A 12,302-nucleotide genomic window follows, 5' to 3' on the forward strand; every position below is an offset into this window, starting at 1 on the left:
CTAGGCAGCGGGGAAGGGGATCCCTAGTCCTGGCAAGATAAGGAGACGGAGATAGAGGAAGGAAAGCTCAGGAGTCCTGGCTCCGAGTCCCAGCTCCATCTCTACTTGCGTGACCTTGGGCAAGTCACCACTCATCGTCGTGCCTGCTTCCTCCTCCTTAATGTGGAGGCGATCGTTCCCGACCTGTCTACACCACGGGTAATTGAGTTCCCAAAAGGGCCGTCTGGTTGCAAATACTCTTCCCAGCTCCAGCACGATAGTCTGCCGTTACCAGGGTAGCCTGCACCCGGGTCACTGGAGTCTTCCTCCTCTCTCCTAGCTCCCGCCCAGAGTGAAGCCATTGTCCTCACCCATGTGAAAGGGGTGCTCAGCCCTAAACCCAGGCCTCTGCCGACCGCTAATCGGAGGGTTGAAGGAATCCGTACTGGGAAGCGGGTCTTCTGTATTTTGCCCAACTACAATTTGGAGCTGCGGCACTGCTGGGCGCGCACGTGAGCTGCTGGCCCACCTGGCCGAGCCACGCCGCTTCCGACCTCAGGGCCACGCGCTCCCTCGGTTTGGGCGCCGAACGCACCAGCAGCGCCGGAAACGAAACAGAGGGACGCACGTGTTTTAGAACCGAACACTGGTTCTTGCAAAAGCCTTGGAGACCCTCCCTTGGAGATGGAAAACTCTTTGATCCTGAGAGCTGGCGAAAAGTTGCCCTGCCAGGGGTCGCCAAGCCCCAAGGGGCCAGGAAACAATCTGCGGGGGTGTTAGAGACCCGCATAGTTCCAACAACGCTGCAACCCGGGGTCGGCACAGTGCGGATTTTGGGTTTCGGGGAGTCAGCGTTTCCCCATAGCGCTGCCCAGCGTTTCAAAGGCTTTGGGCAGGGTTTCAGAGTCTCCCACTGTCATGTCTTCTAACGCTTTGGTGACTATAAACTGTGCGAGCCAACCTCGGGCCACCGGCAGGATCCCGGGCGAATCGCGCTGGAGGTAATTCTCAGAAACCCCGAGCCCGCCCCTTTCTGGACAGCGCCTCCGGCCGGTGTGCAGAGCTGGCGAGCGGGGGCGTGACCTGGGGCCCGTTCCCAATCCTCCGGCCTGACCCGCCTGTGACCCCTGCAGGCCGGACCGTGACATCCGAGTGAACTCTGCGGGGCCACCTCGCCAAGTTCAGCGCGCGCCGGGTCACAGGATGAGCAGGGCCTGCGCTCTGGAAATGGCCACAGGGGAAATTTTTTAAAAAAAATCTATCTCCCCATGGAGACCCGCGAGGGCGTCTGGCGGGGGCGTCCAGCAGGAAAGGATTAAATATGAGAGTGAAAGATCATTAAAAAACATCTTGAAAGGGGAAAGGGGGTCAATAAATTACCAGCCCAATGAGAACTTTGATCTAGGAACCTCGCCAAGCTTTCTTGGGTGGTGGTGGGCGGGCAGGGGGAGTTGGTTCACTGAAAACAAAATGTTTCCGAGATGTTTACGAAACAGCCTCCCTATTGCTAAAGCCTGGGGGTGGGGTGGGGAGTGGTATTGTTTGCTGGTGGGGAGGGGTGGTGACCCATGAGTACACTGGGGTCAGATGAACCAGGGACCTGGAAGCACTCCTCCACTTTCCTCCTTTCACAACACTTTCTTCTATTTCTTGAACACTCATTCCTGTCTTAGGGGCCCATACTTGCCTCTTCCCCAGCTTGGGGCACCCCGCCCCCAGAGCACAGCTGGCTGGTTCCTGCCAAAGTCGAATGTCACCTGCTCAGAGAAGTTTCCCCCACCCACCCAGCCAACTTCAGCCTCAGGCACCCTGTGTCACAGGCCTGTTTTATTTTATTTACAGCCTTGTCTGCCTCCTTCCCCAGAGTATCAAGTCTCAGGGGGCAAGAACCTCCTCTGCTCCTTCTCCAGAGAACCTGCAGCTACTGAAACTGGAGCTCAGATATTCCTTGAAATTACTGAATGCGATCTATCAATCAATTAAAGTTGGAGCCACCCCTCCAGGGCTGGCCCAGAGCTGGTAGACCCCAGAGCTGGTAAACCCGGTCTTCCTGGACCCAGCTCCACTGTCCTTGCTTCTGAGGCCACACCCCACATCTCTCCCCTTTCACTAATTCACAATCAAGCCTGAAACCCAGGTCCTCCTCCTCACCCAACGCGATCTTCTCCCGATAGGCTGTCCTCTGGGTGGTTTTTCAAGAGCACCCTGAGGGCAGGCCCACATCCTGCCACCTTTGCCAAGCTCAGGGTCTGGCACCCACCCTACCACTGGCAATGGGTGACGAATTGTCTTGTGTGGTGATTATGGCGGGGTCAGCCCAGCTTGGAAAGGTCCACTGCACTCTTGAGCTACCCTCCCTGCTGCACACGGCTGCTACATCCCTCTTTCCTTCTGGCTTTGGGATCCACCTTAAGCATAAGGTCAGGAGGGCACTGGCTTCCTTCTGGTTCACTAAGGGGTCAGCTTGGGCCTAGGCAGCGATTTTCCTGGCTCACCCATCATGGGCAGCTGTCCTGACCATCAGAAGACGGGTGGCAGATTGAAGTGGGCTGTTGGAAGTGATGGTGGAAGCTTTGGGCTCTGGTTTAAACACCAGTGGGAACCTCTGTATTGGAAGGCTGAGAGAGTCCTCAAGTCAAGCTAGGGATCATTATGAAAAGGAGGCAAAAGGGCTGCATCTTGCATGGTGGCCACAGGTGCAGAGGTTTGGGGCAGAGGAGTTAAGTGATGGGAAGGAGGAGAGCACTGGCTGGGGAGTCCAGGAGCCTATGGCTGGCTCCTCAGGGGAGTCATTCCCCTTGCTGGCTCCTCAGTCTCTCCCTGTGATAGAGGATGCTGAGGCAGTAACCCCCTGTGGTCCCACAGCCCTGCTGGCTTTCGGGCCTGTGCTCAGGAGGGAAGTCCTGAGAGCCCGGGCCTCAGGCTGCCCAGCTCCCAGCCCCTCTCTGGGTACACCGTGGGATGGGTCCTTCCCAGGCCTCCCCACCCTCCACCCCAGGCCTCCCCACCAGGGAACAGTTGCCTAGCTAACCCCCGGCCTCCTCGCTCAACCACTGGGAGAAAACTTTATTTCGTGGCCTTCCTGTTTTTGGTACAAATATCCCAGATCTCTCTGATTATGTCTTAGCCTCCCATGAAAATAATCCAGCCTTAGAGACATGTTGGTGTGCCTATTCTCTCCTGTATAAATGGGAAGATTAAATGCGTTCTTGAAGTAAGAATTTTTCTTTTAGAAGTCGCCAGCAGAATCCGGTGGTGTTGAGCGGTTTAGAGCCCTGGAAGCGCCCATTGTTCCCAGTTTCCGCTGAGATGGGCAGAGTGGCCATGGCGCACGAAGCCCGAGGCCAGCTGTCTGAGGAACTTCCGGTGGGACCCTGCTCCACGTGTCTTCCCATGGCCCAAAGCCAGGCCAGGGACGCGCCTCCGTCTCTACTTCTTTGAAAGGGTTGCAGGTGTCTCTGGCACAATCTGCAAGGTGCAATCTCCCCTCCCCCGCGGCCCCGGATCCGATCCACGCACCCTCCTGGCATTGGCCCCCGGGAAGGTGACACCGAGTAACCTAGTGCAGATCTGTTCCCTCCATCCCTGCTTGGATATCCTGGGAAGGGCTTAAGAGACCTGGCCCACGACCTTCCCTCCTCTGGGTGCAGAGGGCAGGAGGCACATTCCCACCGGCCTGGGCACTTCTCCGGCTCAGCTGCTGCGGCTCGAGCTTCTCCTCCCTCCAGTCTGGCACAGAGAGGCGTTTGGTGAACGCTAGTTGAGTGAGTGAATGAGCGAGTGGGTGCGCGAAGCCACACTAGGGAGCCGCAGGTGGGTGGCGCTGCCCGCGCGTCGCAGCCACCGGCCAAGCCGTGTCCCGCAACGCAGCAAGTCAGAGGCATAGCCCATCTCCCGCAGCCGAAGGCGCGAGCCGGTGGAAAAAGAGGCGCAGCCCGTCCACTGGGTGCACGATGGGCACGGTCTGCATGGCAGGGAAGGCGGGTGTGGCCAGCTCCCAGCGTGCGGTGCGCACCAGCTCCACCGCCAGCAGCTGGAGCACAGCCTGCGCCAGCTCCTGGCCGAGGCAGCTGCGCGCGCCGCCCCCGAACGGGATGTAATGGAAGCGGCTGGAAGCGCTCCGCGCATCGTCGCGCGCCGAGCCAAAGCGCTCGGGGTCGAAGCTCTCCGGAGGGCTGCAGTACACCGCAGCCGTCTCGTGCGTGTCCCGGATGCTGTACATCACGCTCCAGCCCTTGGGGATCTGGTAGCCCTGCGGGGAGGGGAGAAGACCAGCCTGACCACGAGCTACCTAGAAACCCGGCCCGAACGGACCGTCCACCCCAGCGCGTCAGACAGGCTTCCAAAAACAGGCAAGGAACGCGCGACTCATCCCTAAGCCAGGAGAAAGCTCTGCGTTCCAATCTTAGCTCCTTCAAAGTGAGCTGTATGACCTGCTGGATCTTGGGCTACATATTTATTCTCTGAGTCTCAGTTTCTTAATCGAAATTGTTCTCATTTTAATGAGAACAAAAATGCCCACTTTGTTGTGAGGATTCAAATGAAGGGTCTGGCACATATCAGTGTTCAGTAAATGGAATCTATTATTTATGTTCCTGTGTTTGTTTTTGTCTTTCTTTTTCCTTCTGACATTACATCAGGAGACCTAAATTCTAGACCTGTACCTCCCAGCTGCCTGAGCTGGAAAAAAGGCAAAGGACAGAGACTCCCATTCCTATAAGTAAGCTCTGTTGTAAAGCTCTTTGCCTTGAACCAAAACCTTCCCATCCTCCCCACCAATCAGCTGGGCAATAATGTTCACATTTGGTAGCCACAGTTTAAGAAGGGACCCATGAGAATTAAACTGGTAGGTCCTTAAAATGCTGGAAGGCAGCTTTCATATCCCCTTTGCTCACTCCCAGCTTTTTCAACCACTTCACTTTTTGATGCGCCTTCCAACTGCCTAACTACACTGCTACCTGTCTCAAGAGGTTCCAGGGTGGGTCACAGTTTCTAACCAGGGGAACAGAACAGCTTGAAATATCCAAGGAGCTTTCTCTCTCTCTCTCTCTCTCTCTCTCTCTCTCTCTCTCTCTCTCTCTCTCTCTCTCTCTCTCTCTCTCTCTCTCTCTCTCTCTCTCCCTCCCTCCCCCCCTCCCTCTCTCTCCTCTCTCTCCTTCCCTAGACTTCAGTTTTCCCATCTGTGAACTGCAGGGTGCCTAAGACCCCTCCCTGTCCTGTGCTCACTTCCCCAGCTCTGTGCTCCCCTCCTTTTTTCCCTAAGATCTTGCAGGGCACCCCAACGCCTGCCAAAGAAGCCCTAACTCCAGATTCAGTATCCAAGAGACTTCTAAATACCCACCTTTGTCTGGGCTGTTCTCTCTCTGTGGCAAGCTCTCCCCATCCTAACTGTTCACTGCTCCAGTTCAAATAAGAGCTCCCAAAATGTTTTGGTGTCACCCAGCACTAGAGATCACTCTTTTCTTCACATCACGGTATAGAATGAGGCTGTCAGTCCTGGCCCCCCTCCCTAGCCACTTGGAGCTCAGCTCCTCAAGGGCAGAAGCCCCAGCTCCTGTGCCCCCTCTACCCCGCCACAGATGTTCCGCGTGGAAGGAGGTGCCCACTCTTTGCCTGGAGTCCTGCAGCCACGCGGATTGGTGCTCCGGGGACTACAGCGACACCTTATTCAAGCACACACCCTCAGTTCAGCAGGGCGAGGGCGCCTCTCTGTCGCACAGCCCCAGCCCCATCTGAAGTGTCAAAGCCGGAAAGGACCCAAACAACTTTCTTCCAGAGGGTAAACTGAGGCCTATGGTCCTACAGAGATGGAGCCAGGTCTAGACCCTAACCTTGCCCAGCCCAAGCCAGCCTGATCAGACCATGAAGAAACTCAACCCTATATTGTAATGGCCGCCTTTCCTTGGAATCCCGCCTTAGCCAGGCCCTGGAAAGGTAACAGCGATCGGTTCCTCGACCTTGTGAGGGGCTAGAGGAGCGGAGCGCAGGACACACTGAGGGCGCTATTTGCTCTCCATCTGGACCGCGGGGCGGGCAGCAGGCGCGGCGCACTTACGTCGAGCTCGAAGGTGCGCAGCGCGGTGCGGTAGCCGCCGGACACCGGCGGCAGGAGGCGCAGCACCTCCTTGACCACGCAATCGACGTAGCGCAGGCGGCCCAGCGCCGCGAGGCTGAGGTCCGGCTCGCAGCCGCAGTCGGGCCAGGATCCCGCGACCGCCCCAGCGGCCCCGGGCGCGCACCCGCACGCGCGCCCCAGCCCCTGCGCCACCAGCTCCTGCCGGATCTTGGTGATGACTGCCGGATGCTGCAGTAGCAGCAGGACCAGGGAGGTGCTGGCGCTGGCCGTGGTGAAGAAGGCGGCGAAGAGGAGCTCCACAGCCGACTCCTGCAAGACAGCCCGGGCGGCGCTGAGTCTAGGTCCTCGGGGTCGCCAGGGGCCTCGGGTCCTGTGCCCGATGGCCCACCCGGAGGCTCGAGAGGGCCCAAAGTCACTATTGCGTAAAGGCCAGGGATCAGGGATGTGCTACCGTCGTGGCTACAGGAGCGAATCCTGAAGTCGACTAAAGTCCAAGTCTGCCACTTGGGAAAGTCACATATAATAACAGGCAAAATTAGGATCTATCCACCTGCCTTGCAGGGTTTCCCAGAGTTAATGCTGGAAACTTATTCTGTGAGCTGTTCTTACTGCTTTAAGTTTATTAACTCATTCGATTCTCACCTCAACCCTGTGAGGCACAATTACTGCTTTCGTTTTACAGGGTTGGAAACTGAGGCTCTGAGAGGTGCTCAAGGTCCCTACAGCTAGCAGTCCCAGCAGTCGGGCTCAGAGTGCAGTGCTCCTAACCACCTGGTGGTACTGCCTCAACCCCAGCTGGGCTCCTGACAACGGCCTCAGTGGAGCAGATGAAGGCACCTGTTGCAGCAGCACCAGCCTCCCAACAAAGCCAGCATGATGACCATCCTCCCTTACTGGAGTGGTCCCCATGAGTCACCAAATCTTTTCCTGGACTGCTCTGCCCAAGATGGGCAGAAGAGGGGACTGGTGGCTTCATCCTCCCATCCTCAGTCCTCACTGACTGCCTCTGCCCTCCCAAATCCTAAACCCCGTGTCTTCCTTCCTGGCAGCACCAACAGTTTGTATTTATACACTGACTCCCACTGTCACAGGATGAATGTGTACCCTCCTCTCCTGAACTCAAGGACAGGAGCTGTGTTTTGCTCGACACTGGATCTCCAGTCCCAGCATGGAGCCTGGCACCAAATAGGTACCTAACAGTATTTGTGGAATGACTGACCTGGTTGGAGGCTGCCTGCTCCCTCCACCCTGGGCAGGATAGGGAACTGGATTGGAGACCCCAGAGCCCCAACACCCTCCCTGGCCAGGCCCACCCAGCCTGGCCTGCCCCTGACACCCAAGCCAGAACTGAAGATTCCTGAGAACCTGGAGGGCCTTGCCACCCCCTCCCCAGTCCTGTCACCACTCCCCTTCAAGCCCAGAACTGTTCCTGCCCACCAGCCTCCTCCAGAACTCACAAGCCCATTGCTTGTTCTCTTCTACCTGCCCCCCCCAACTCTCCTGGACTTTGCAACCACCCAGAAGTCAGGGTAGAGATTACAGAGATTAGTTCCATTCTCAGCAAAGAAACTAAGGCTTCAGGGGCTGGCTGGTGAAAAGTGGGAAACTGAGGCCCAGAGAAAGGATGGGAGCTCCTCACAGAAGACTGAGGTCTTCCCCTCTCTCTTTCACTCCCCCCAAGCCTTGCCATTCCTTTTTGGGTTCTCCAGCAGGTCCTGGGGGCCATTGCAAGGCTTCCCTCCTTCCCCCCACTGCATGTGCTGTGTGGTCGTGGGAGCCACCCTAATCCTGCAGGAAACCTGCATTAGCAGAGCAGACAGGCGGCGGGGCTGAGTGCCGAGGCAGCTCATGGAGGAACAGTGTTGGTTTGGGGAGGAAAAGAGCTTTGAGGATGTGGAGTTTGATCCTGACCCCTTAGAGAGTGTAGAAGAAAAGGAATGAAGAGGGTTTCCTAGGTAGGGGGACAGCAGAGGCAAAGGCGAGGGTGACAAAGAAAGGGGGCTGGGAGGTGGCGAGCAGAGCTGTTTGTGGCCAGAAACCAGTGAGGGAGGGGAGGGTGTGCCTAAGATTCAAACCGTCAGCACTCCTGCTGAGAAGGACTGGAGGGGCCCAAGATCACACAGCTAGTGGGTGTGGCTGAGTCATGACTGGGACCCAGGTCACCTGTTTCCCTTCACCCTAGGAGTGCCAGTGCAGCCAATCAGGGTGTGGCTCCAGGGATGCAGCATATGCGAATGCAAATGAGGGAGAAGGAGAGGCCTCCTGCCACCTACCTTCAGCTCCTGCACTGACAGCTCCTGGCCCAGCTCCCTGGTGCTCTGAATGATGAGATCCAGGGCGTCGCCTGGCTCCGAAGCCTTTTTATCCTCATGAAGCTTCTCAGCAATGGCCTCCTCCAGGTGCTGATGCAGCTGGTCCCTCGCCCGGATGCCCTGATGTGCAGGAAAGAAGGGAGGTGGGACAGCAGTGCTTGGGAGCCAGGTGTGGCCACCTACCCTGAAAGCCTTTCCAGCTCTGGCTCTGCTGAGATCGCGGTGTTCACAGTCTCCTGGCTTAGCTCCGCACAGAGCAGGGCTCAATAAATAGTCAGGAATTTGTCCGCTGTCCACCAACATCGTTCTGTCTTGATCATCACAAGCCCCCTCTGAGGCAAGGCAGACAGTTACTGTCATACCGATGGGGGGCTGCTGAGGCTCAGAGGGGTCCAGCGATTGCCCAGAGTCACACAGCTGTCAGTGCCTACGCCTGGCACAGAGCCCAGTAGGGCTGGGGTCAACTCCCCGCCTTTTGCCCACACTGGGCCGAGGCTGGGGCAGTGGGCACCCATGCAGAGGGGAACCGGCTCCTTGATGCACCCAGGAAAGCTCTGACTTAGAGGACACTATTGCATGTTCTGAGCGTTAGCCTTGGGAGGGGACCGGCAAGAGGGCTGGGGCACCTCCCCAGAGTCAGAGAATAAGCTTAGCCAACGCATCCCCCTGGGGGAACGTTGTAATGCAGCACTTGAGTTTTGTAGCCAGAGGAGATTGAGTTCAAATCCTCTCTCTGCCCCCACTAGCTGTGTGATCTTGGGTCAGTCATTTGACCTCTAAGCCTCAGTCTTGTCAATAAAATGAGAAGAACACTTTGCAGGCTGTGAAGAGTAAGTCAGAAAATGTATCTAAGGCGATCAGCCCATAGCGTGACCCTTTATACATATTTATTATTTTTATTAAAGTGACTGAAAACCAGGGAATCGCACCGTGACAAGTGCCAGGACGGGGAGAGGAAGGAAGGGTGGGACCTCCTAGTTGCTCTCTGGATCCCTCCGGTAGCTCTGAAGTCTGTAGAGGCAGCGGTTCTCTGATCCGGAAACTAGCGGGCCCAGGGCCGGGGCGGGGAGCCGGCGCCCACCCCTCTCGGTCCGGGCTGGCGCCGGGCGGGGCCGGGCGTGTCTGGGGCCCTCGCGCTCCCGCCCGGTCCGCAGCCGACCGGTTTCCGAGGGGGCGATGGAGACCTGGCCAGGAGGCGCCGCTCCGGGAAGGGGCCAGACCGCCTGGCGGGACGCCTGCCACCGAGACCCAAACTCGGGCAGCCGGCGTTTGCTGAGGCTGGAGCGCGTCCCGTCAGGCGCGACCCAGAGAGGGTATGTGGGCCGCCCTGGGTCACACTAGGGGGCCAGGACAGAGGCCACTCCTGGGGCCCACCGCCACACCACGCAGGCTCCCCATCCTGGGCCGCGCCTGGATCCCCCAGTAGAGGTGACGCGCACGGTGCGCCAGGGGCGCCCCGTCTCGGTCTGGAAGAGAGGAAGGTGGGGCAGAGGCGGCAGTACCTTGCGCAGGCCGCTGAAGGGCACGTCCAGGGGCAGCGAGAAGAGGTTCTCCACGAGCTGCTCGAAGGTCCGGGCCAGAGTGGCGCACTGCGCCTCGTCCAGCCGCAGCCCCAGGAGGATGCGCGCGGCCATGCGGAAGGTGAGCGCCTTGGTGGCGTTGTAGACGGAGACCGGCCCTCCCGCGGCGCACCAGGAGCGCACCTCGCGCCGCAGCGCCCCCTGCAGGCGCGGCACGTAGCGCTCCAGCGCCGCGCGGCTGAACACGCGCGCCAGCACCTGCGGGGAGCGCGTGTGAACGGCGCTGGTCACAATCGGGCGTCCTCTGCTTGGCGATTCCGGAGTAGCCAGAGGGCTAGTTCCGGTCACTTCCTCCTCAGCTAAGGCACTCAGACTTAAACTTGCTGCCGTTTGCTCTAGCCATTTCCCCTAGTTCTGTCCTGATGTACACGGTCCCTCCCATCCATCCAGGCTCCAGTTGCCATGTCCTCCGGGAAGTCTCCCCAACGCCTGTCTAGGTCAGAATCTCCAGCGCTTCTGGTATCACAATCGCAGAAGATCGGAGCTGAAAGGACCTTTTAGCCCGGTCTTGGTCTATATAAACCGAAGCTGGAGCAGGTAAGGGACCTGGCCCAAGGCCACCCGCTCGTTAGCCAGAGATCCTGGTCGGGTTCACAGTGTACCCAACACCTGGCCTCAGTCTGGCGCACGGCAGATGCCCAGGATTAGCAGCCTGACATTCCCACGCCCCATTCCCGGGTTTCTACTCACCTTGCGCCGCCGCCGGTGTGGCTCGCCAACCGAGCCCAGCAGCGTGTGCGCGCCCAGCAGGATGTGCGCGCTCTGCGGCCACTGGCTGCGCACCAGGCGGTGCTCGCCCAGCAGGATGGTGCGCACGTTCTCCGCGCCGCTCACGCGGATCACCGGCCTGCCCAGCAGGTGCGTCTTGAACACGGTCCCATAGCGCTCCCGGCGGGAACTGTGGAAGCGCGAGCCCTACGAGAGCGAGGCGGGCGATGAGAGCCGCAGCCTGTGGGCCTGGCCCCGGCTCTGACCGAGACCGCCCAACTGCGCCCTGGTCACAGCTCCCTGCCTTAGGCTGGCGCTTTACTCTTTACAAAACACGGTCCTAAATGGGCCTCCTCAAATACTCTGTGGGAATGTAGATGCTCCTGTTCCCACTGGTGAGATGCAGAAACTGAGGATCACAACTGGGATGTGAGAACCCGAGGGCCCACGGCTGAGACGCGCTCCTGGCTCCTGATTCTACTTGCAGGACATAGAGATACACGCTCCTCAGATCCCTTCCTAAAACCCCTGCGTGGTGTCGGGACGAGTTTAAGTTGCTCTGGGTAGAACTCCGGTGATGGTGATGTGAGGTCCCTTCGAGGGAGCAGAGAGTAGCTAGGCAAAGGTGAGAGTTGTGCGGGCTCCTCGGGGTTGTGGGCGACGGGAAGGGGCAGGCTAAGAACCCCAGGGGCATTGCGAACGAAGACGGTCCGGTGGGAGCCCGGGAAGAAGGGCCATGTTAAGGGTCCGGGGGACGATGGACTGCTCACCTGAACTAGCCAGTGCAGCGTTTCACCGAAGAAGGGCCAGCCCATGGAGCCCTTGGGCAGGGGCAGGGCGGAGGCCCGGTCCCGGCTCAGCGTCCAGCGCAGGGTCCAGAGGTGCTGTGCCAGGCTGAGCAGCAGGCCGGCGCACAGGAGAGCAGTGCCTGCCGCCCCCAGCACTGGCACGCAGCTCAGTCCCCAGGGGAACATGACGAGCCCGCTGGGGCCAGGCAGCTCACAGTGCGCAGGGGACGCAAGACCTGGGGCGCGAGCAGTGCAGTGCTCACCTGTTGGGTCCGGAAAGGGCCTGGGGCTTGGGGGCCAAGCCGCAGATTTATAAACGTGGACAAGAACTCCGCTCTAAAAACAAACTGGCAGTGAAGGTGGCAGTGACCGTGCGCCTTTAGAGAACACACCTTCCTCGAGGCCGGCGCACTCAGGACATTTTCCCGGATCCAGGGCCCAAATGCCAGTCCCTCTCGGGGGTGCCGGCTGCCTTAGGAACGCTCCAGGCCCGGCACCCGCGGGCACCTCCCACCTCCCCCTGGGACTAGCACTCTTTGGATGAAGCAGCGAGGAAGGGCAAAGAGAGGAGCAACTCACCGGTGTTGCCAACCTGGGCTGCCCTAACCAAGGCTGCAGACCCCCGCCCCACCTCTCTCTCCTCCAGTCATTTAACCCTTCTTGGCCCGCCCTGGACACATTTATATAGATATTGGCTCCCTCCCCACGGACTGCTCCGGGTTCACACACCGTGACGTGCCTTTGCATATTTAAAGGACTCCAGGGAGAGTCATGATTGGAGGCGGTGGGCAGCGGCGCACTCACGGAGGGGCTCAGAGCAGGGCGTGGCAGCCGCCGCGCTCCGGCTGGGCTGGGGTTG

General features: G+C 59.0%; 1 protein-coding gene and 1 long non-coding RNA gene across 2 annotated transcripts; one reads left to right on the forward strand and one right to left on the reverse strand.

The window, feature by feature from the left end:
- The first annotated feature begins 578 nt into the window (after positions 1–578).
- Positions 579–1,369, forward strand: LOC142875637 (uncharacterized). The gene is made up of 2 exons (XR_012922946.1): positions 579–980; positions 1,113–1,369. It is a non-coding gene; the product is annotated as an uncharacterized LOC142875637 (long non-coding RNA).
- Positions 1,370–3,547: 2,178 nt separating this feature from the next.
- CYP26C1 (cytochrome P450 family 26 subfamily C member 1) lies at positions 3,548–12,101 on the reverse strand. The gene is made up of 6 exons (XM_012766044.2): positions 11,426–12,101; positions 10,638–10,862; positions 9,870–10,145; positions 8,329–8,487; positions 6,035–6,364; positions 3,548–4,231 (listed from the first exon to the last, which is right to left on the reverse strand). The coding sequence occupies exons 1-6, from the start codon at positions 11,627–11,629 to the stop codon at positions 3,854–3,856; spliced, it is 1,572 nt and encodes a 523-aa protein (XP_012621498.1). The 5' UTR covers positions 11,630–12,101; the 3' UTR covers positions 3,548–3,853.
- Positions 12,102–12,302: the final 201 nt, after the last annotated feature.

This window comes from Microcebus murinus, chromosome 14, assembly GCF_040939455.1.
Source record: "Microcebus murinus isolate Inina chromosome 14, M.murinus_Inina_mat1.0, whole genome shotgun sequence".
NCBI classification, from domain to species: Eukaryota; Metazoa; Chordata; class Mammalia; order Primates; family Cheirogaleidae; genus Microcebus; species Microcebus murinus.